The following is a 23,106-nucleotide window of genomic DNA, read 5'->3' as shown; positions in this document are numbered from 1 at the left end:
CCTTATCCCTCCCTCATCCCCTCTCATCCCCCATCCCTCCCTCATTCCCCCTTATCCCCTCATCTCTCCCTCATTCCTCCCTCATCCCCTCATCCCTCCCTCATCCCCCCTTATTCCCTCATCTCTCCCTCATCCCTCCCTCATCCCCTCATCCCTCCCTCATTCCCCCTTATCCCCTCATTTCTCCCTCATTCCTCCCTCATCCCATTTCTCCCTCATCCCTTCCTCATACTCTCATCTCCCCCTCATCCATTCCTCATCCCTTATTCTTCCCCATCCCCTTATCCCTCCCTTATTCCTGCTTATCCCCTCATCCCTCCCTCATTTTCCCTCATCCTCTCATCTCTCCCTCATCCGTCCCACATCGCCTCTCATCCCCTTATCCCTCCTTCATCCCCTCATCCCTCCCTCATCCCCTCATTTCACCCTCTCTTCCCTCACCCCCGATCTCCTCATCCCCTTATTAGCTCCTCCGCTCATTTCCTCATCTCCTCCCTCCCTCATTCCCTCATCCTTCCCTGATCCCTCCCTCCTCCCCTTACCCCCTCATCCCTGCATTCCCTAATTCCCTCACCATCTCCTCCCCTTACCCCCAATTCATGCCTCCCTTCATTACCTCCACCTCTTTTCCCTTCATGTTTTCCTCCCCTCACTCCCTCACCCCTTAACCCCCTCATTTCCTCATCCCCTCCTCCCCTCATTCTCTCCTTCCCTGATCCCCTCCTCCCTTCGTCTTTCCTCTCCTCATGCTTCATCCCCTCCTCCCTTCATGCCTCATCCCCCCTCCCCTCATGCCTCATCTCCTCCACCCCTCATTCTCTCCTCCCTTCATCCTCTCCTGCCCTCCTCCCTCCTCCCCTCCTCCCAAATCCCTCATCCCTCATGCCCTCCTTCCCTCCTTTCGTTATTCCTCATTCCCTCCTCTTCTCATACCCTCTCCCTCATTCTCTCCTCCCTCCCTCCCCCCTCCCTCCTCCCCTTCTCCCCTCATTCCCTTCTCCCCTCATCCCCTCCTCTCCTAATCTCCCCTCCTGCCCTCATCCCTCCTCCCTCCTCCCCTCCTCCTTTCCTCCCCTTAAGCCTCCTCCCCTCATCCATCATCCCCTCATCCATCATTCCCTCCTCTCCTCCTCCCCTTCTTCCTCATCTCCTCATCCCCTCCTCCCCTCCTTCCCTCATCCCTTACCCTCCAATCCCCATAGCAGGCACTAACCAAGCAGGCTGTGTCCTGGCCCTGTGGCACAGCAGTGATGGGGACTACTGGTCCTCGTTCTGGAGCCAGAGTCCAGTGATGGTGTCAGCCAGGGCAAGGGGACTGTGGGGATCTTCCCAGTGGGGAGGGCTCACCAGGAAAGAGTGAGCTTGCCTGAGCTGGGGGCACAAAAGCAGAGGTGGAGGGGAGAGTGGAAGAGGCCGAGCCCCTGACCTGGCGCTGCCTCTGAGGCCAGATCTGGTCTAGGATTCTCCTTCTCTGAGGACAGCGACCTCCAGGGCCATGCCGTCTGGTGGAGGTGGTGGGGAGCAGTGACATGCTGGTTGTCTCCCAGCTGGCACGGCTTCAGGGGTGGCACACGTTTGGGGCGCCAGCTCTGGCTGTCAGTGGCTGCAGCCCAGTGCTGCTGATGGAGCCCGGGGCCAGAGCCGCATCCGATGATGCTCAGAGTCCATGCATTCCTCAACCTGTGGGGACAGGATGCAGCTCTCTCCAGCTGCGCCCCCACCCCCTCCCTGCTTCTGTTGTGCCTGTGCCTGGCATCTGGCATGCCTGGCATGTGGCATGCCCACCATCCCAGCCCCTATGTCTAAGTCCTTGGTGGGCTTTGAAACCCAGCTGCAAGGGACCCTCCTCCAGGCAGGCTTCCTGACTCCACCCACTTCCTTCTGGCCTGCCTAGCTATAAAATCTCTCCTGTCTCTGTGTGGATCTACTGCAGATTTGCCCCCAGGCCAGGTTTCGAACTCTCAAGGGCACCGTCAGGCTTCCCAGTTGTACATTTCCCCACAGGACAGAGCCCAGGGGCAGGGCTCAGTCAGGCAAGGAGGGAGCCTGCAACTGCCCTCAGGGGGCTGGGAGAGTGGGGCCAGCATTGACCAGGACTCAGGCTGGAGGTGGAGAGGCTACAGAGCTGGCTTAGGCTGTGGCCCTCAGGGGTGCCTGGCCCAGCCTGCCCCAATTGGCTGGGCCCTGTGCGAATGCTGCTTCCAGCTTTCATCCCAGAGACAGACTTGGGCTGCCTGTGTTCTCTGCTCCATTCTTGGACTGCTTGGTGGGTGGTGCCACATGACTGTGTTGTGTCACGTCCAGATCCTGTGAACCGTATCCCTGAGGTCGGGGTTCAAGCACAATCCCCTGCTTTTAGCTGTGTGTTCACATTGGATCAAGTCTCCTGCTGGGATCATGTTCCCCACGGGTGAGGAGGGTCTGCCCTGGCTGCCATCTGTGGCCTCAGCCTGGTGGATCACCTCCCTGGAGAACCTGGGCCTCCACATCCGGGCTGCATGTTTCCTCTTGTGATGATTCTGAGGGTTTGGCAGCTGTCACGTGGCATAGAGTGAGGGGGGCTTCAGGGGACAGGGCCTGGGGCAACCTCGTGCCCGCTCCTGGAGTGGGGGTCCTGGAGTGGTCTCCAAGGCCCTCCCAGCCCACATCCTGCAGTTTTTGCCATGGCAGGGTGATCTTGGCCACCTCTCAGCCTTCCTGCATCTTGGTTTCCTGCTGTATGATCGCGGGGCACCTGTCAGTGGTTCCCATGCTGTGCCCTGCAAGCTTGGGGGGCCCCAGCTGGCAGTGCGGGTCCCATGTGTGTCCTGTGTGGGTGAGCTGCTACTCTGCCAGCCTGCTCCACTCCCATCCACCAGCCGTTGTCCCCTCTAATCTCACTTGGGATCTGGGTAAGACCTGTCCTCCTTCTGTAGAGGCTTGAGGGGAGTAGGGGGAGTAAAGAATGTTGCCAGGGACCCTCCTGGCCTGAGATTCCAGCGTCTGCTGCCCGTGACCTGGTGGAGCCAGGCAGGATGTGGGTCAAGGGCTGGTTGAGAGGCATTTTGGGTGCAGCTCCCCTGGGCAGAGTGGGAGGCCTCTGGGACTGACCAGCAGTTTGGAAATGACCTAAGGGCAGCACCATGGCTGTGCCCATGTCAGACCCTGGTCCGGCTGGCCATCTTGGCACCTGGGGGATGGGACAGTGGTATGGGAAGACCCCGTCCCTGCTGTGCACAGAGTCCTATAAGGCCCCCTCCCACCATTCTCTCCCCAGCTCACATGTGAGACTCCACCACAGTCAGGTTCTCAGAGAGATTCTAGTCCACTGGGGTCTGAGCAGGGCAGAGCCACATGCTACCTGGACTGAGAAATTCTCTGCTAGGACCCTCAGGGGGTTGTTGTGGGCCTCATGTGGAAGTGGGTTCATGTTCTACTTACAGCCCCAGGCCTGGCTCCAGCAGAGTCCACTTGCTCTAAGGAGCAACCCCTGGCTGAGCCTTGGGGTCCTGCCTGCCTCGCTGGGCTTGTTCCTTTGCTGTGTCCCACTTGGGGGCCAAGGAGCCCCAGGATGGGGCAGGGACATGGTTCCTGATGACTGAGGAGTGCCTGGGCTGGGAGGACCTGGTGCTTTCTGAAGGGTGCGCAGAAGGGAGTAGGTGCTGATGCTGGAAAAGACCTGCTGGTTCTGATCCTGGGGCCAAGGGGTGAGGGATGGGTGGGCTGTGTCTGCACACAGAGACGGAAGAGAAGGAAGGGGAAGAGAAGCAAGCTGAGGCCCTTTAGGGACTTTGGAGGCAGAAGATAGAGGGTCTAGCACGGGACCGAATGCTTGGGCCCAGCAGGAGAGACAGAGCTAGTGGGAACTGCAGGTTGGGCCTTACCCAGTGCATAGAGGTAACGAGGATGATAGCAATGCTAGAATGTACTAGATAGTGACGTATACCAGATAGCGACTCTGACGTATACCAGATAGCGACGCTGACGTGTACCGGAGAGCGACGCTGACGTGTACCAGATAGTGAAGATAGCGATGCTGACGTGTGCCAGCTCCAGGTTGTGTTCTCATCGTGCTCAAGTATTAGCTCATTTAATCTGCAAGACATCTTGAAGTAGGGGCAATTACTGCCCCATGGTACTTGCAAGGAAATGGGGCACAGAGCTGTTGGTGACATCCCGAGGCCATGCAGCTGTGAAGTGGCTCTGCGGTGTTCCAGGCGGTCTGAGGCGCTTGTTCTGGGCCAGGCTGCAGTGGCTCCAGCCCTGGCCTGCAGCCCAGACCCTCCACAGGATCCCGCAATGTTCCAGGAGAGGAGCAAATCCCTCCAGGCTTTTGTCCTGGCTCCCAGGCATCCATCTGGTCTGACTGAGGACAGACGCAAGGTTCTCACTGCAGACCCCAGGGAAGGGGGTGTCTGCAGGGCCAGGGCCAGGGGCCCCATGTGGGGCTTACACCCCAGCCCTGTGTGCAGCGAGAGCTTGGGGGCCGTGAGATCCAGCGTGTGCCTGCAGAGCTCCTAAGTTTTCTGCCCTGGGTCTTGTGCTGGTGCTTGTTCTGACGTCTCCATTTCTTCTGTGTGTGTACGTGTGTGTCCTGGCTGCCTCCACCTTTAGCGTTTCATTGGGAAATGACACTAGGTACAGCTCACTTTTTTCTTCCGCCCTTGCTTGGTCTGTCCTCTTCTGCTCTTCCGAGTTCCTTTCTCCTCGGCGTCTGCCTGCTTCTACGCCCTTTCTCTGACCACCCACTGTCCTCACTCTCCCGGGATTGCTCCTCCCTGACGTGTGTCCGACAGCAGCCCTCCCTGGTCCCTGCTTCCTTCCACACCCCCGACTTGTGAGACCCGTGCCCTGCATCCCAGACCATGCTGTGTAGTAGACAGGGCAGCCTGGTGCCACCTGGGCTCCACCGCGGTCTCTGGAGGGGCCCGGCCGCCTTGGAGCCTGCGTGGCCGCCCAGCTGTGTGTGTTGATGTCTCTGAACTGTGTCCTTGTGAGGATGCTTGGAGGGGAGCTGGGCGAGGCTGGGCGGGTGGTGGGTGGGGGAGCTGAACCTGCTGCTCAGGGTCTGCAGAGTGGCCACGCTCTGGATTCAGGCAAATTGTCTACCTTGGCTGTGATCAGTCCTCCCTGTGAGCACCAGGCCTGAGGAAGGCGTTCAGTCACTCCGCCATCCAGAGGGCTGCAAACAGGAACTCTCACGTGACAGAAAACCCTGTTCCAGAGTAGAGGGCACCCGAGGCGTTTGCGGAACGCCGTTCAACCCCATGGGGATGTACAATCCCAGGCCCCTGGGGTTGGCCCTGAGCCACCCTGGGACAGGGTTAGCGGGCAGCTGGCTCAGGCTGTGCTCACCATAACTCCAGGTTGGAGATCAGGGACACAGCGAGGCCGCCACTGTCTCCCTCGTGCTAACAGAGAGACACTCTTGCACACGGCCTCGTGGCAGCCGCCCTGCCTCCATGCCAAGCATCCTCCCCCCGGGGCCTTCCTCTGCCCGATGGACCAAGGGTGAGTCCATTGTCAGAGGAGATGGACCATGGAGGTTTTTGTCAAACCCGGGCAGGTCCCCTTCAGGTCCAGGGAGAGATGGTGGTGCCTCCTTACTCAGACTGAGGCTGGGGTGGGCCCGGTGCAAGCTCTGCCTTCTTCCTCCCTGCCTCTGTCCTTCCTCTCTTCTCTGCCCGAGTCCTCTCCTCCTGCCCTCCCCTCTCTCTTCCCTGTGTTCCCCACGTCCCAGCTCCCTGTCCTGCCTCCCTCTTCCCTTCCCTCTCTGCCCTTCTTGTTCTCATTCCCTGCTGCCTCCTCTCCTTCCAGCCTCAGCGTGACAGCTGGGGCACCATTTGTGGTAGAGCTGGGAAAATGCTGGGCTCGCCCCCATCAGGGCGTCTAACAGACGCTACTCTCTGGGTCCTGAGTAAGGAGGGACCCGTCTTTCCTGGTACCGCTGCCCGGGCTTCCAGCCTGTGCCCCCGGCCGCTCCCTTGCGGCTGCCCCACGTCTGTCACTCTGTCTGTCTGCATGTCCCCGACCTGGCTGAGAGCAGCCCCCATGCCATCAACTTCTACTTCATCTCTGCTTCCTTTCAGGACCTTTTACCAATTTGAGGCTGCGTGGGACAGCTCCATGCACAACTCTCTCCTGCTGAACCGGGTCACCCCTTACCGAGAGAAGATCTACATGACGCTCTCTGCTTATATCGAGGCAAGGCCCCTGCGCCAGGGCACGCCACCAAAACCACCCAGACCCGAAGCTTGAGGTTCTTGTAAGCTCTGGACAACCCCAGATGACCCAGACGACTTCTCAAGTTCTCAAGTTCCTGGGTTAAATTCATGTGCCTTTTTGGGGGAAAAAAAAAAACAAAACCAAAACTGGACTCTGCAAGGTTGAATACAGAAATCCATGTGCATTTTTTTTTTTTTTTTTTGAGACAGTCTCACTCTTGTCGCCCAGGCTGGAGTGCAATGGCGCAGTTTCACTGCAACCTCCTCTTCCCGGGTTCAAGCGATTCTCCTGCGTTAGCCTCCCAAGTAGCTGGGATTACAGGTGCCCACCACCACTCCCGGCTAGTGTTTGAATTTTTAGTAGAGATGGGGTTTTGCCATGTTGGCCAGTTTGTTCTCAAACTCCTGACCTCAGGTGATCCACCCACCTCGGCCTCCCAAAGTGCTGGGATTACAGGCGTGAGCCACGGCGCCCGGTCTCCATGTGCTTTGAATGGCAGTTAACTCACTCTGCTAAACTTAGTGTGTGGGTGTTGTCCTTGGGATGCAAGATGGCTGCAGCACCACCAGACATTGTGTCTGCGTTCCGGGCAGCACAGAAACAGAGGTGTCCCATCCCCACGGCCCCCCAGGAGTCTGCAGTCCACAGGCTGTGGCCAGACCTGGGCTGTGGCCTCCCTTCCAAGTGCAAGAGGCAACTGGAAGTGTGGGCGTTTGTTGCTAGTCATCGTAGTGAGGGAGAGGGAGGATGGGGAGCAGTGGGTGGGGGCATCTGCAAGCACATCCCCTCTCCTTAGTTAGAGCCAAATTATTCCGGCTTCACATGGGGATGGCATGACCATCTCACCAGACGGTGGTGAGGTTGTGCTAAGGAGATGTTGGCAGAGCTCTTCCCAGCGAGTGCTCGGGACTCTTCAGCTGGGCATAGCAACTGCCCCCACTTCAGGAAGACACAGGGGCCAGCTGTTTAGCAGTCAGGTGTCACCCCCCAGGAAGTCGCTTTCTGTGGTGTTTGAGTTAAAATGCGCGTGTTCAAACAAGACCCGGTTTGATCCTCACAGACATTCCAAGGTCGGGGAGGGTGTCGCCCCAATTTTTTTGTTTTTTTGGTTTTTTTTTTGAGACGGAGTCTCACTCTGTCACCCAGGCTGGAGTGCGGTGGCTGGATCTTGGCTCCACTGCAACCTCTGCCTCCCAGGTTTACACCATTCTCCTGCCTCAGCCTCCCAAGTAGCTGGGACTACAGGCACCCGCCACCTCGCCCGGCTAGGTTTTTGTATTTTTAGTAGAGACGGGGTTTCACCGTGTTAGCCAGGATGGTCTCAATCTCCTGACATCGTGATCCGCCCGTCTCAGCCTCCCAAAGTGCTGGGATTATAGGCTTGAGCCACCACACCCGGCCTGTGTCGCCCCAATTTTATGGTGAGGCAGCTGAGGCCCGAGCAGTGAGCCTGTGCCTGGGACCCTCGGGGTCCCACACGTGGAGACCAGTCCCTCACGTAGCCCAGGCGTGCACAGGGCTGTGGCTGCCTGTCACGTGGAGACCAGTTCCTCGTGTCGCCCAGGCGTGCACAGGGCTGTGGCTGCCTGTCACATGGAGACCGGTTCCTCGTGTCGCCCAGGCGTGGACAGGGCTGTGGCTGCCTGTCCCCAGTGGGGTTTGACTCCAGGGCAGGAGCAGAGACTTTCTCCTGCCTGGGTCCGGGCCACACCTGAGACCCTGGGAAGGCCCTGGGGCTGCCCGTTGGTGCTGGGCATTGTGCCCCAGGAGAAGGCTGGAAGGGCACCTGGGCACTTGGGGTGTCCTTGTGCCTGAGCCCCGCCCCCTGTCTATCTCAGATGGAGAACTGCACCCAGCCAGCCGTCATCACCAAGGACTTCTGCATGGTTTTCTATTCCCGCGACGCCAAGCTGCCAGCCTCACGCTCCATCCGCAACCTCTTTGGCAGTGGGAGCCTTCGGGCCTCGGAGAGGTAAGCCCCTGGGGTGAGGGCCACAGGGACTCCCACCCTGGTCTCGGTGCAGGCCAGGCGGGACTCTGCCTGGCAACGGTCCTTGGGCCACCCGGCAGCTCACCCTGTGCAAGGCCCGGCCACACTCCTGGCTGGCTCCCTGTGCTCAGTCCCCTCCTGCTCACCCCAGATGGAGACTCCGTGGAGGCCACGGTTCCTGCAGGGTACACCGACACCTGTATGAGGGACTTGAGGGCCAGCCTGCGGGGGACGGGAGGAAGGGCAGGCAGTCTCACTGCAGCCTCCGCAGTGGTGATCCTGGGGCCACACCGTGCCCCACTGCCGGTGACCGTCTTCCCTGGGGACCACAGGAACCTGTGCCATGGGACTGCCCATAAGGCACTGAAGGAGAAGCTGGATACATGGGCGGTGCCTGGAAGGGGCCTCTGGACACAGCTTCCCACAGAACGTGCTGGGTGGCTCTTCTTGGAGGCTGTTGGCACCTTGGGGAGCCAGAAACCAAACACCAGGACCAGCCGTGCTTGCGTGCTGACCACGTCATTGCGTGCTGACCACGTCCTTGCATTCTTGGGGGTGGGGGAGAATGAGCCAGAATGTCAGGGCCCTGACAGCAGGGCCGCCGAGGCTACCGGGCACCCATGGCTACCTTCAGTGGGTCTACCCATGGTCTGCCACATGGACCTGGTATCCAGGTTCACACTGGGCACAGCTGGGAGGAAAAAGCTTGGGGATCAGGACCCAGTGTCCTCGAGGGCTGACTGTGGTCGTTCTGGAGGTCACTCAGTAATTGTGCAATACTGCCAACCTGTCTGTGGGAGGGTGACCGCGGTACTCTCAGAATCTGTCCTGGGCACAGTGGGGCTGCTCTGTGGGGTTTAGGGCCTGCGGGGCTCTCGATGCCCTGGAGGGACCGGAGATGCCAGATGCTGTGCTCATGCTGCCTGTGTCTCCCCTGGGCTGGGACAAAGCGGAGGCTGCTGTGGGGGCAGGTCACAGCCCCATGGGCACCTGAGCAAGACCAGTCAGTACATCTTTTCTCTGGGGGCCGGAGGGGGTCTGGGATGAGGACTCTGAACAGGGGCTGTAGCTGAGGGACCTCGAAGCCCACCACCCCAGCCAGGCTGAATGTGCGGTTGATGGTGGGGAAAGTCAGCAGCCAGGTGGGCTGTGTATCCCCACTGCGGGGCCTGGTGACCACGTGTCACTCCTACTCCCTGCAGTAACCGTGTGACCGGCGTGTACGAGCTCAGCCTGTGCCACGTGGCTGACGCGGGCAGCCCAGGTAGGTATCTGCCCTGCTCTCACTGGGTGGGTTCCTGGCCTGTTCGACCTCTGCCCACTCGGGGTGACCACAGCAAAGCTGCCATTTGCAGGGGGATCCCTCACAGAACACAGGCACTCACCTTGTGGCTTCTGGAGTTGTTCCGAGATGGGAGGAGAGTGAGGGAGGAGAGTCAGGCCTGCTGGCTTCCTCGGGTTCCCAAGGCACAGCCGAGATGGCCACGGGACGCCGGGCTGGATAACTTCCTCTGGAGGGGGCCTGCATGGCTCTTTGGGCCCCAGGGTGGACCAAGGACCAGGGGAAACTCATCTTCACCCCAGAGGGGAGGCAGTTTCAGAGGCGGGCGGACCTCTAGGGTGGGTGGGAGGAGCAGCCGCCCATCAGGTCGGGATGAGGTGTCCGCATCCTCTGTCCAGGGATGCAGCGCCGGCGCCGACGAGTCCTGGACACATCCGTGGCCTACGTCCGGGGCGAGGAGAACCTGGCGGGCTGGAGGCCCCGGAGCGACAGCCTCATTCTGGACCACCAGTGGGAGCTGGAGAAGCTGAGCCTCCTGCAGGAGGTGAGGCAGCCCCAGAGGATGAGGCCTGCACGGTCGTGTCCACGTGGCTTTGTCTGCAGAGCGAAAACGGGAGAGGGCCCAGTGCCTGGTGCCCACTGGGGGGCAGCACAGCCCGTCGGGAGTCACAGCCACCTGCAGGAGGAGCATGTGACGCTCCAGTGTGCACCGCGGGGCTGTGTGGGCGTGACAGAAACACGGCCAGTGTAGCGCAGAGGCATGCTCTGGAGTTAGCCGAGGGAGACTCTCAGGCATATAGACAGAGGCCAGAAAGGGACCCAGAAGGAAAGTCACAGGGCCGGGCTGCCCTCTGTGGCTTTGATCAGGGAAACCAACATGCAGCATCTAGGCCCTGCCTCGGGCCGTGTGTGTGACACGTGATGCGTGACGTGTGAGATGCGTGAGGCCAGGGCTGTGCCCACCCCTCAGCCCTCTCCCGAAGCCTCCAGCACTGCAGGGCAGCACAGCCCTGCCCCACAGCCTGGCGCATGAGATGCACGTGTCCGAAAGGGAGCAGCTTGCTTGCTGGCCATGAAGGCGGCAGGGCTGGGGTGGGGGCTGAGTGCTGTCAGCCCTGGAGCGCCAGGATCTGTTCCCTCATTTCACAGCTGAGGGCCATCAGTCTCCAGTCTTAGCCCAGGGGAAGGGGGGGCTCTCCAGGGGTCTGCCCACAGGGTCATGCTGCTGCTGAGGCTGAGCCAGCTCCAGAGGTCGCCCCTGAGGTGCAGCAGGTAAGGCCTTGTGTCCTGTCTGAAGGTGGAGAAGACCAGGCACTACCTGCTCCTGCGGGAGAAGCTGGAGACCACCCAGCGGCCTATCCCGGAGGCACTGTCCCCGGCCTTCAGCGAGGACTCTGAGTCCCACGGCTCCTCCAGCGCCTCCTCTCCGCTCTCGACTGAGGGCCGCCCATCACCTCTGGAGGCTCCCAACGAGAGACAGCGGGAGCTGGCTGTCAAGGTGGGTCCAGCTGGTGGGCAGCACAGCCGTAGCCCCAGGCCCTCAAGGGCCCTGAGTCATTCCTAGGCAACTCCAGCAACCCAGCCTTGCCCATGGCTGCTCTGGTTAGCACCACAAGGAGCTAGGAGCTCGAAGGGTCCCTAGGGTCCCCTTGCCCGCTGACTCCACCCCACCTACACTGAAAGTTGGGTGCCTTTTGCAGCATCCCTTCCCAAGTGATGATTCGCTCTCTCTTGAATACCTGTGCTGATGGGGAGCTGACCACTTCCACCCACAAGTGGCTCTTTTGGTGGCTTAACAGGCCTCTGGGAAGGCCTCCTGTACTGGAGGCAGCACTGCCTCTGGCCCTCACACCAGGCCCTGAGCCTGAGCCTGACCCTGGGAGGCTTCCTGGGCTCACCCAATGACGGGCAGGGTGGAGGTGCTGTCCACCTTGATCCACTGTGCTGTGGTGTCGGAACCCACCTGTGTCTGGGGAAGGGTGGGTAGAAGAGCCTGCAAGGCTGGCTGAGCAGCATCCCAGGAGGCCTGGCCCCTGACCACGTGTGTGCTCTGTCCACAGTGCTTGCGCCTGCTCACACACACGTTCAACAGAGAGTACACACACAGCCACGTCTGCGTCAGTGCCAGCGAGAGCAAGGTGGGTGTGGAGGGGCTGGGGCCCCCATAGGCAGTGGTCCCTGAGGAAAACTCCCATTCTGAGTGGGAAAAGGCAGTTAAGAGTTTCCTAGGAACACATCTCAGTGCAGAGAGACACCTCATAGCTAAGTGGCTGGTTTCCCTGGGTCGGCCTGGAGTCCATGGGAGGTGGGGACATGAGTGAGGGGCCGGGTGGGTCCTGTGACCTGGGACGCACCCACGTGCTTGCAGGCTTCTGCTGTTTTCCTGGCCCCCACCCTGTCTGGCCGTCACACTGTGGCCTCTGGCCAAGCCCCCACTTGGCTGTCCCTCCTCCTCCTGGGACCGACCCCACCCCTATAACCTGGGAAATTGCCACTGTGCTGCATCCAGCCCCGGCCCACGGCCTTCCTTGCCCCCATGGCATCACCCAGCGCCACCTCATGCTGGCACGAGCAGCAGGCAGCAGGGCAGAGCTTACCCAGCCCACTCCTCGAGGCGTTGGCGGGGTGGCTGCCTGGGCCAGGTCGGAGCCTGAAGTGCTGGGAGGGGCTGGCCAGGGGCCGCAGGGGCTGAAGGGGGCCAGGGGTCTTGAGCTGGCCAACTTTGAGCCAAGGTTGCTGGTAGGAGGGGTGGGGTGCCCTGAGCGGCAGGTGCGGGGTAAACGCAGGCACAGGGAGCAGCACCTGCGGAGGCCGGAGACCCCACTTCCCTGTGTCCCCTGAAAAATGCCTTGTCTCCTCCGCAGCTCTCTGAGATGTCTGTCACCCTGCTCCGGGACCCGTCGATGTCCCCTCTAGGGGCAGCCACTCTCACCCCCTCCTCCACTTGCCCCTCTCTGGTTGAAGGGCGGTACGGTGCCACTGACCTGAGGTGAGTGAGCTCTAGGCTCCTGGAGAGGCTTCCGGCACCACGGCCGACCCATGGCAATGGCCGTGACTCGGGCATGGGGAGCACAGAACGGGGGCCCCCAACGGCCAAGTGTCTCGGGACGGCCGCAGGCTGAGGGAAGGGCCTGGAGAAGTGGAGTCTGCAGCCCTCTCAGAGGGCACCTGTGTCCTGCCAGCTCCATCCTAGTGTGTGTGTTCTCTTCCCTGAAGAAGACCAGAAATGCCTGGAAAACAAGCTAAAGCTCTCTTTTCCTGAGACAGTGCTTATAAAATAATGGAAAAAGAAAAGGTTATGAAAGAGGGCGTGAGCGCTGTTAGGGTCAGTATTGCGGAGGGAACACCTGGCCCCTGCAAGTCCACATCTGGAAGAGACCCCATGTGAACCCCTTATGTCCGATTCATAAGCCGGAAGATGGTTTTCACTCTTGTTTTAAAATGCCTTAAGGGTTCCAAATTTTCACTTAAAAAAGAAAGACAGTGGCATCAGCTGGCCTTGTCTTCTGCAGGCCTCTTTGACCACCAGGTCAAGTCGTGTGGGGCCTGGCCCATGTGGGAGGCCCATACGGGAGGCCAGCTGTGCCCTCTGCTCCAGTGGCTCCTTAGAACCTCGTGTCACCTTCAGTCTAACTGTGGAGATAAAGAGATGCTGGACTTGCTTTCACAGGGTGGAGGTGGGGGCAGGAGAGCCACTGGGAGAAGGGCATGGAGTGGGGCACAGGCTCCCTGGCTGGGGCCCTGAGGTTCCTGGGGGACCCTCCCCACCAAGCCCAGCACTTCCTGGAATCGGGCACAAGCTTGGCTGTCCTGGTGGACGGGCCCCGGGAGCTCCCACTGTGGGCACAGCTGGGGAGACCCCACGAAGGCGCCCTACTGCGGCTCTGAGGAGGGTGAAGCCTGGGGGGAGATGGCCCTAGGCCCAGGGAGGCCTGCAGTGTGCAGCACTACCCTCTACTTCCCAGGACCCCACAGCCCTGCTCCCGGCCAGCCAGCCCAGAGCCTGAGCTGCTGCCAGAGGCCGACTCCAAGAAGCTCCCTTCCCCTGCCCGGGCAACAGAGACAGACAAGGAGCCCCAGCGCCTGCTGGTCCCTGACATCCAGGAGATCCGAGTCAGGTGTGTAGGGCCTCCCTGGAAAGCACCGCCACCAGCTCTGTGCTGACAGGGGATAGGCGGGCCACCCTGATCCCCATACTGGGGGCGCAGGTCCCAAGTATGGGACCCTCATACTTGGGGAGACAGGCAGGTTGCCCGACCCCCATACTGGAGGTTCAGGCAGGCTGCCCCTAACCCACATGCAGGGGCAGCTCCATGCTGGGAGGTCAGGCAGGCCCCTGAGACCCACATGCCTGGGCTGGGAACCAGCACAGAGCATAGGGGAGTGGGTGGGGTCAGAGCCAAGGTCCAGGTGGGGAACTCGTGGTCACGGGGCACATGTGGCAGCCTTGCAGCAACTTTAGCTTTTTTCTTTAAGGTTTTCCATTTTATGGGGGAAACTGAGGCCCAGAGCTGGGTGGGTGGTCTGGTCTCCGGCCTGCTGGGTCGGGGTTCTGCCAGGCGCCCTTCGATGCCTCGACCCACTTTCTGGCTGGGGAGGTGGGTAGCACTGCTGCGTCCCAGCTCTGGGTGGTGGGCGGTGAGTGCCCAAGTCAGCCGCCACCCCCACCGAGGGCCCCAGCGAGCAGCTCTCTGCCCTCAGCCCGATCGTCTCCAAGAAGGGGTACTTGCACTTCCTGGAGCCGCACACGTCGGGCTGGGCCAGGCGCTTCGTGGTGGTGCGGCGCCCCTACGCCTACATGTACAACAGCGACAAGGACACCGTGGAGCGGTTCGTGCTCAACCTGGCCACCGCCCAGGTGGAGTACAGCGAAGACCAGCAGGCTATGCTCAAGGTGCGGCTGGACCCGGCTCAGGCTCGGGCACCGGGAACCCCAGCAGGGCGGGAGCTGAGCCGCCGCCCTCTGCAGCCCTGCGTGGGAGCAGGAGGCCCTTCTGCTCACCCCAGACTCTAGCCCTCCATCCTGTTCCACAGAGGCCGGACTCAGGGACTCAGCCTCAGGCCTCTGCCTGCCCATGGGGCACATGCTCCTGGCGACAGCTAGTGGGGATGGGCTCCGGTCAGGGCAAGCATTAGTATTCTCCTGTGTGATGGCCACAGCCATGTCCCGTCCTCTGGAGTCACCCAAGGTGGTGGCACCAGCCCTGCAGAAATCACAGGGCTCAAAGGAGCCCTCCTACCCCCACTCTGCCCAGCCCCTCCCGCTGGAATGGCCCTGGACAAGTTCAGGAGCCCGGACTCCTTCAGGCTGGCCGGAGGAGAAGTTTCTCTGAGCCATCTGGAGGTGGCCCCAGTGTCTACGAGATGGTTTTTTGATTCCCTGTGGTGGAGGTGGGCGGTGTGGACCCACATCTGGACCAGCAACCCAGCCAGGGTCCCAGGGAGCAGGGGCCATGTGGGGCAGGCACGTCCCGTGGGGATGCAGAGCAGTGGTGAGGGTGTCCTGGGACCACCGGCTGCAGACACGTCCAGAAGGCAGTCACAGCCCTGGCTGGGTCAGCCTTTCCCTCTGTGTCCCCTCCCTGGGACTTTCCTGGTGGTGCCCCTTCCCTGCCTGCCTGGGCCCTGGGGAGCAGGAGGGTGGTGTGCTGACCACACGGCCTGGCAGCTCCTCACCAGCAACCTCCCTCTGCAGACACCCAACACGTTCGCGGTGTGCACGGAACACCGTGGCATCCTGCTGCAGGCCGCCAGTGACAAGGACATGCACGACTGGCTGTACGCCTTCAACCCCCTCCTGGCCGGAACCATACGGTAGGGCTGCCTGCAGGGCGAGGTTGCTCCCACGGGGGTCCTGCCCTCAACCGGCTCCTGGCCAGGACCATTTGGTAGTGCCCGGCTGCGGGACAAGACTGCTCTCCCGGGGTCCTGCCCTCAATCCCCTCCTGGCGGGGACCATTCAGTAGGGCTGGCCGCAGGGTGTGGTTGCTCTGCCGGGGGTCCTGCCCGCAAGGCCGCCTGGGGAAGCAGTGCGGCCAGGGGACGGCGGGGCGGCCTGCCCTCACTTGTGTGGGCTGGGGACACCCTTAGGGCTGTGAACAGTCCCTGAGTCGTGGCTTCTTGTGGAGTGATACATCCCAGGCCATACTTTCAAAATTACTTCCTCACCCAGTGGCCTTGGCATGGGGAAACCGTGTGCCCTGGGGCAGGCTGTGGAAGGAGCCAGTCCCTCCCACAGCAGGGATATGAAAAGCAGGGTGCAGGAGGGGACGGGTGGGCTGAGTCCTACACACTGGAAGCAGAGATTCAGTCCCTTCCCCAGGTGGTGAGGGAACCAGTGGGGACATGGGGTCTGTGGCTGCCCCTCACGGCTGCCTGCCTGCGGAGGGTGTGGTGGATATGGCCTGCAGGTGTTCCTGGGCTGACCACGCTGCCTCTCCCAACTCTCCTGCAGGTCCAAGCTCTCCAGAAGGAGGTCTGCCCAGATGCGGGTCTGAACCCGAGCCCTCCCATGACAGCCAGCAAGCCCAGCCCATCCCCACCCTTGTCCTCGTCTGTCCTGTCACCTGCCACCCGGCCCCTCTCCTGCCAGACAGCCCACAACCGGGTCGACCCCCCAGGGGACACCCATGCCAGGCCCGGGGACCTGTGCCACACGACCAGCTGTGCTCCCAGCAGAGGCCGCGCGTGTCGGTTCTTCTTGCGTAATGTGCTCTGGTGGAACAAGCTGGGAGGGGCTGGGGGGGCCAAGGGCACAGGTCACGGGGTTCTTGTTGCCGTTCTAATATTTTTTTAAGCATAGACAGACTTATAATTAATATACGTTAGTTAGTGACATTGAAACAGTCAACTCGGAAATTAACTATAAGACTTGTTCTATTTATAAGTATTTATTTCTAATGCCTCCACATAGCCCTGTAATATTCAGATGGAACCCCCAAACACCTCCACCCCGTTTGTTCCCACGTGTGTCTCCCAAACCTGCTAGGGACAGGCAGGGCAGGGCAGGGACACCTTGGAAGGCCACAGTGAGGAGCTGTCTGGACCAGTGGGGCACCTTGGGGCTAGCACACGGGTGCATCACCTGGGCCCCAGGCTTCTCCACAGCCACATGGGTCCTGGGTGTATGTGAGGGAGGGTGGGGGTTCTTCTGGTGCCTGAAGTCTGAGCGGCATGGAGGGTGGTGTGAGTTCCTCTGGTGGGAGGTAGAACACACATCTCTTCTGGGCAACCACCTGAGATGTGACTCTAAGAAGAGTTCCGGCAGCTTCCCCCAGGAAAGGGTTTGGGGTGACACTCGGCTCTGGCTCTGAGATGAGGCAGACGGCACCCGGGCCGTGATCTGTCCTGGGTGGGGACCGGGAGGGAGCAGGGTCGGGATCACCCGCCAGTGTGCAGACTATGGGGCTGTGTGCCGTCCGCGGACCATCAGGGTAGGGTGATGGGTTGAGACCAGGATGTCAGGGAAGGTCGGAATTCAGGGTGACGGTCTAGGTGTTGAGGGCTGTGGTGCAGCCTCTTCGGCTGCGGTAAGAAATGGAGTGAGCTCAAGGTAGCTTCTGGGAAGAAATTTTGCCACTAGCAGGTTTCTTACAAAGACTTTCCTCCCTTTGTTCCCAGGGCAGAGTTTCTGTGAGTCCCACTCAGAAAATCCATGGGGTGGGGTGTCCCGGTCGGTGGGTAATGGAAGGCGGCTGGCTCAGTGGTTACTGTCTTTAAGGAGCTCTTCCCTTCTGCATCTGGAGTGTCCTTTTGTTCTTGTCCCATTTCACCCCCTCTACAGACACCAGTGTCCCAGGGCCACCCAGGACAGCACGGGGGCCAGTCCCAAGCTGAGAGTCTGGTCATAGGAGTCATGTCCAGAGGCCTAGGGAGGTTTTAGGGCCCTCCCCACCTACACCCAGAGGTCAATTTGGTCTCTTTTTAGCTCAAGGAAAGACAGTAGCCAAGCAACAGAGCCCCTCCTCCGCCATGGCCCAGGGGAGCAGTTACATCGGGTCTGGCGCTCCAATGGCCCACAGGAGCAGTTACCTCGGGTCTCACACTCCAGACCTAGGGCCAGGTGATCTGGCACCGCCCAGCACTTTCGCCAGATCTGCTTCCTGGAGTAGGGGACACGCTGCACCCCACTGGCTCCGAGGCTCCTACCCTCCCAGGCTGTCCCCGTGATGATGACATGAGCCTCAGAGACCCCGATCCCATGCCTGGGGAGAGACAGCGGCTCGGGAGTGGGGGAGCATGGGCCTTCTACACCACATGGGAAGGTTCTGGTGTGAGATTTTCCTCTGGGAAGGTTGTTCGGGCCCCTGAAGTTCCACCTCGGAGAGTGCGGTGCAGGGCAGGCGGGCCGGGGCCCACGCTGGCTGCAGTCTTTGTGGCTGCAGTCTCTGGGACAGCCCGTTTCGTACATGGGCTCAGGTGCGGTGTGGCCACCGCCACCCTCATCCCCTACCTGGGAGGCTCTCCCAGGGGCTGATGGGGGGTTTCTGTGAGGGAGAATCAGGGCTCAGGAAGCCATGCCTGGGAAGGCAGGACACAGGACACAGCAGTTTTCTTTGCAAATCTCCCAGGTGAGTGAGGATTTACATCCCAGAATAAAATTCAGAAGCCAGGTGGCCTGTGCTCCCCATGAGTGTCCTCTGGAGGCAGTGGGCCAAGACGCAGAGAGGAGAGAATGCAGAACAGCTTCTTGCAGAAGCACCCGCTCCGGTATCCAGGGCTGCCTGGAGGCAGGAAGGAGAGGCAGGGGCAGAACACGCTGGTCTGAGATGAGTCAGAGCCCCATGGGCCCCAGGCAGGCTAGAGGAGGTGCAGGCCCTGCCACGGCCCACTCAGGTCAGCCAGCCTGAGGCTGCGGCCTCCAAAGGGTCTGGGTGCCCCCCAGGTCGCAGGTGTCTGAGGCCAGCCAACCTGCAGAGCACTTGCGGCATGGGTGGGCTGAGGGGAGGAGCCTGGGAGCTGCCTAAATTCAGAAGCCTCCACTGCCATGGAGGCTGCCTGGCTGTGTCCTCTCGGCCAGGTGCCGTCTTGGCCTTGGCTAGGACCCAGGGCCACTCCGCAGCCTCCGTCGACTCCCTCCTTCCAGGCCTGCTCTAGTGAGGAGTGCCTGAGCCAGGGCCCAGAAACCCAGAGCTGATGGTGAGAGGAGGCCGCCTGAGTCAGGAAACCTGGCTTTTTGAAGTTCTCTCTGCCAGAAACCACCTAGGGATCACATTAGCTGAGTTCCTTGAGCTCCCCAAGACTCAGTTTCCACATCTGTGAGGTGGAGGGCTGGTGTGGAGGTGCTCACGGGGTGCAGTGATCAGGAGACAGGCCCAGCGTGGCTGCTGGTTCCTGCTAAGTGGGGAAGGTGAGATCTGGAAAGCCGCCTCCCTCAGACAGCTTCATTTAATGCTTTATGCTGCCGAGTCTGGGGGCTTGTTTTGGTTTGGGGGCAGCCATTCTCCACCAGAAAGGGGGAGCTCCTTCTGCTGCGGCTCCAGATAGAGGGGGATGCCGGGCTCCAGGCCGACCAGCACTCAGGCTCTGATGAGACCCGGCAAGTACCCAGGGGTGCCAAGTCCAAGGCCTCCCACTGAGAGTCAGCCCTTGGAAGATGCCAATGTTTCATTCACCGGCTGCACAGGCACAAACTCCCCCACCCAGGACGGCTGTGATGAGGTGGCCCTCCCTGTCAACCCTGGTCCCTGCAGTCCCCTGCGCCTGGGGCCCTGGTGGGGCTGATGTCACGGGTGTTTGCTGTGCTGCTGCACTGGTCCTATGCCAGCCTCCCCCGTGTGGGGACCATGGAAGGCGCACTCCCTCACCCCTGGGGCCGGGCCGTGCAGTCCCCCAGATGGACAGCAGCTGTGGTGACCTACGTTTCTCCCTGGGCCTGTGCTTCCTGTAGTTAGTCCGTCCCCTGGTTCCCCTGTGGCTCAGAGGCCGCGTCCCTGGCTTGTACATATGTGATTGCTGTGGGCACACCCCAGACCCCATATCATAGCTGCCGTCCCGATGTCACGATGCTCGTCCCGATGTCTTACACCCGAGTGTTAGCCTTAGGTTCCTGTACTGTGTGTGCACTTGAGGCTCTGTCCAATTAAGAAATAAACGTGGCTCTTACCGACACTCCCACGGGCTCTGCTGTGGCTTTATTTGCGTGTTAGGTGTGCTGGGGGGGCCCCGAAAAATGGTTGCAGGTGCACGCATCCAGCGTGGTCCAGAGACAGTGCCCCTCCCCCAGTGATGAGGCAGGGAGGGGCTGGCTCCCAAGGTGGGCACGGGGAGGTGGTAGGGAAGGCGTCAAAGACTTGAATGTACACAGGGTGCTGGTCTTGGAAGATCAACCTCCACCTGCCTCCCTCCATGACCGGCTGCACCCCTGTAAACCAGCCCCGGGTGCTTCCCCAGGGACACAGCACCTACCACCCTCATGCCAGGCCACTGCACCCATCCCAGGCAGCCTCTGGGGCTTGGACCCTTCAGTCTCTAGTCCATGGGGTCTGCGCCTGGGCCCAGATCCTCAGAGCCTCCTGGAGTTCTGAAGGCCGGGCCATCGCACACGAGGGCCTTGGTCTTGTCCAAGGCAAGGCTGCAGTTTGGGGACCAGCGTCCCACTGATGGCTGATGGGAGGATGGGGTGACAGCCGTACACTTCGGGGGACTCTGGGCAGGGCCCCCCAGTCCTCAGGAGCCCCCAGGGGCCCTCCAGAGGTGAGTGGCTTTATGTCACAGGTGACAGCCATCTCCAGGACATCGAGTGAGGGTGGCACCTGCTCAGAAGACAACGCTTCTCAGTGGGCCTGGGAGGTGGACCCCACTGGCTGGCATGGAGGCTCCGGGGCCTTGTGTGGGGCCACCCTCTGGCTACAGGTGGGAGGGGCTGTGTCAGGGCTGACGTAGATCTCGTTCAGCCCGTGCAGACTCCTCCTGTCTGAGAGGTCATAGTCTTCCAGTCCTGAGATTATAGACTTAGAACTTTCTGCCAGCTGGGTGAAGGGCACGCACGGTTCCTCTCTGTGCTGTGTGTGTGTTTTTTTAAATAACTTCTTGTGAGTCTACCATTATTTTTAAATGAAAAATAAAGAAAAAACCTTATTATTCATTGGACTTTCTAGTTTCTCTACAATGAATTTGTGTTACTGTGTAATTCTTTTAAAAATTAAGAGTGGGAAGCGAATCAAAACGGAATTCAGTGACTGGGCAGAAGCAGCCTCCTCACCGGCTGGGGAGGATAAAGGAGTTAGCGTTGGAAAAGCTTAGGACAGGGCCTGACACAGACTAAGTGCTGTAGAAGGTTTCTGTTTTTTAAAACAATGAATGAAACTAACAAAATTAAGTAACAAGTGGCTGTGCCTTCCAGTGTCAAGGAGAAATCTGTCACCACCTCTGCTTCCACCTGACCTTGCTCTTGGGGCACCAGGGATGACGTGTATCGTCCGAAGGTTCTGGAAGATCAGGGAGTAGAACCAGGAGTGTGGGCCGAGTGGCGCTGGGCTTCCGTGGTTGGTGCCTTCCACCAGCGGTGTGACCGGGCTCTGGGACCTGGGACCGCTTCTGTGTCCAGGGCCTAAGCTGGTCTTCAATACCGAATGTATTGAGAGGTTTTAGCATGAAGGGCTGTTGAATTTTGTCAAAGGCCTTTTCTGCATCTATTGAGATAATCATGTGGTTTTTGTCTTTGGTTCTGTTTATATGCTGGATTACATTTATTGATTTGCATATGTTGAACCAGCCTTGCATCCCAGGGATGAAGTCCGCTTGATCATGATGGATAAGCTTTTTGATGTGCTGCTGGATTCAGTTTGCCAGTATTTTATTGAGGATTTTTGCATCGATGTTCATCAGGGATATTGGTCTAAAATCCTCTTTTTTTGTTGTGTCTCTGCCAGGCTTTGGTATCAGGATGATGTTGGCCTCATAAAATGAGTTAGGGAGGATTCCCTCTTTTTCTATTGATTGGAATAGTTTCAGAAGGAATGGTACCAGCTCCTCCTTACACCTCTGGTAGAATTCGGCTGTGAATCTGTCTGGTCCTGGACTTTTTTTGGTTGGTAGGCTATTAATTATTGCCTCAATTTCAGAGCCTACTATTGGTCTATTCAGGGATTCAATTTCTTCCTGGTTTAGTCTTGGGAGAGTGTAAGTGTCCAGGAAATTATCCATTTCTTCTAGGTTTTCTAGTTTATTTTCATAGAGGTGTTTATAGTATTCTCTGATGATAGTTTGTATTTCTATGGGGTCAGTGGTGATATCCCCTTTATCATTTTTTATTGCATCTATTTGATTCTTCTCTCTTTTCTTCTTTATTAGTCATACTAGCAGTCTATCAATTTTGTTGATCTTTTCAAAAACCAGCTCCTGGATTCATTGATTTTTTGAACGGTTTTTTGTGTCTCTATCTCCTTCAGTTCTGCTCTGATCTTAGTTATTTCTTGCCTTCTGCTAGCTTTTGAATGTGTTTGCTCTTGCTTCTCTAGTTCTTTTTATTGTGATGTTAGGGTGTCAATTTTAGATCTTTCCAGCTTTCTCTTGTGGGCATTTAGTGCTATAAATTTCCTCTACACGCTGCTTTAAATGTGCCCCAGAGATTCTGGTATGTTGTATCTTTGTTCTCATTGGTTTCAAAGAACATCTTTATCTCTGCCTTCGTTTCGTTATGTACCCAGTAGTCATTCAGGAGCAGGTTGTTCAGTTTCCATGTAGTTGAGTGGTTTTGATTGAGTTTCTTAGTCCTGAATTCTAGTTTGATTGCACTGTGGTCTGAGAGACAGTTTGTTATAATTTCTGTTCGTTTACATTTGCTGAGGAGTGCTTTACTTCCAATTACGTGGTCAATTTTGGAGTAAGTATGATGTGGTGCTGAGAAGAATGTATATTCTGTTGATTTGGGGTGGAGAGTTCTGTAGATGTCTATTAGGTCTGCTTGGTGCAGAGTTGAGTTCAATTCCTCGATATCCTTGTTAACTTTCTGTCTCATTGATCTGTCTAATGTTGACAGTGGGATGTTAAAATCTCCCATTATTATTGTGTGGGAGTCTAATTCTCTTTGTAAGTCTCTAAGGACTTGCTTTATGAATCTGGGTGCTCCTGTATTAGGTGCATATATATTTAGGATAGTTAGCTCTTCCTGATGAATTGATCCCTTTACCATTATGTAATGGCCTTCTTTGTCTCTTTTGATCTTTGATGGTTTAAAGTCTGTTTTATCAGAGATTAGGATTGCAACCCCTGCTTTTTTTGTTTTCCATTTGCTTGGTAGATCTTCCTCCATCCCTTTATTTTGAGCCTATGTGAGTCTCTGCATGTGAGATGGGTCTCCTGAATACAGCAAACTGATGGGTCTTGACTCTTTATCCAATTTGCCAGTCTGTGTCTTTTAATTGGACCATTTAGTCCATTTACATTTAAGGTTAATGTTGTTATGTGTGAACTTGATCCTGTCATTATGATATTAGCTGGTTATTTTGCTCATTAGTTGATGCAGTTTCTTCCTAGCATCGATGGACTTTACATTTTGTCATGTTTTTGCAATGGCTGGTACCAGTTGTTCCTTTCCATGTTTAGTGCTTCCTTCAGGATCTCTTGTAGGGCAGGCCTGGTGGTGACAAAATCTCTAAGCATTTGCTTGTCTGTAAAAGATTTTATT

General features: G+C 58.5%; 1 protein-coding gene across 1 annotated transcript in view; it reads left to right on the top strand.

Moving 5' to 3' along the window:
• KIF1A (kinesin family member 1A) overlaps positions 1 to 16,355 on the top strand; it is a 106,692-nt gene extending 90,337 nt beyond the window's left edge. Inside the window, exons 40-50 of the mRNA XM_025404211.1 lie at positions 6,069 to 6,183; positions 8,043 to 8,176; positions 9,397 to 9,458; positions 9,875 to 10,020; positions 10,774 to 10,974; positions 11,537 to 11,614; positions 12,341 to 12,465; positions 13,442 to 13,594; positions 14,178 to 14,370; positions 15,172 to 15,290; positions 15,931 to 16,355. Of these exons, the coding sequence (XP_025259996.1) occupies positions 6,069 to 6,183; positions 8,043 to 8,176; positions 9,397 to 9,458; positions 9,875 to 10,020; positions 10,774 to 10,974; positions 11,537 to 11,614; positions 12,341 to 12,465; positions 13,442 to 13,594; positions 14,178 to 14,370; positions 15,172 to 15,290; positions 15,931 to 15,973 (1,369 nt within the window). The 3' untranslated portion in view covers positions 15,974 to 16,355. The remainder of the gene's footprint in view (positions 1 to 6,068; positions 6,184 to 8,042; positions 8,177 to 9,396; positions 9,459 to 9,874; positions 10,021 to 10,773; positions 10,975 to 11,536; positions 11,615 to 12,340; positions 12,466 to 13,441; positions 13,595 to 14,177; positions 14,371 to 15,171; positions 15,291 to 15,930) is intronic.
• Positions 16,356 to 23,106: the final 6,751 nt, after the last annotated feature.

This window comes from Theropithecus gelada, chromosome 12, assembly GCF_003255815.1.
Source record: "Theropithecus gelada isolate Dixy chromosome 12, Tgel_1.0, whole genome shotgun sequence".
NCBI lineage: Eukaryota > Metazoa > Chordata > Mammalia > Primates > Cercopithecidae > Theropithecus > Theropithecus gelada.
This window is presented reverse-complemented; position numbering and strand designations above follow the sequence as displayed.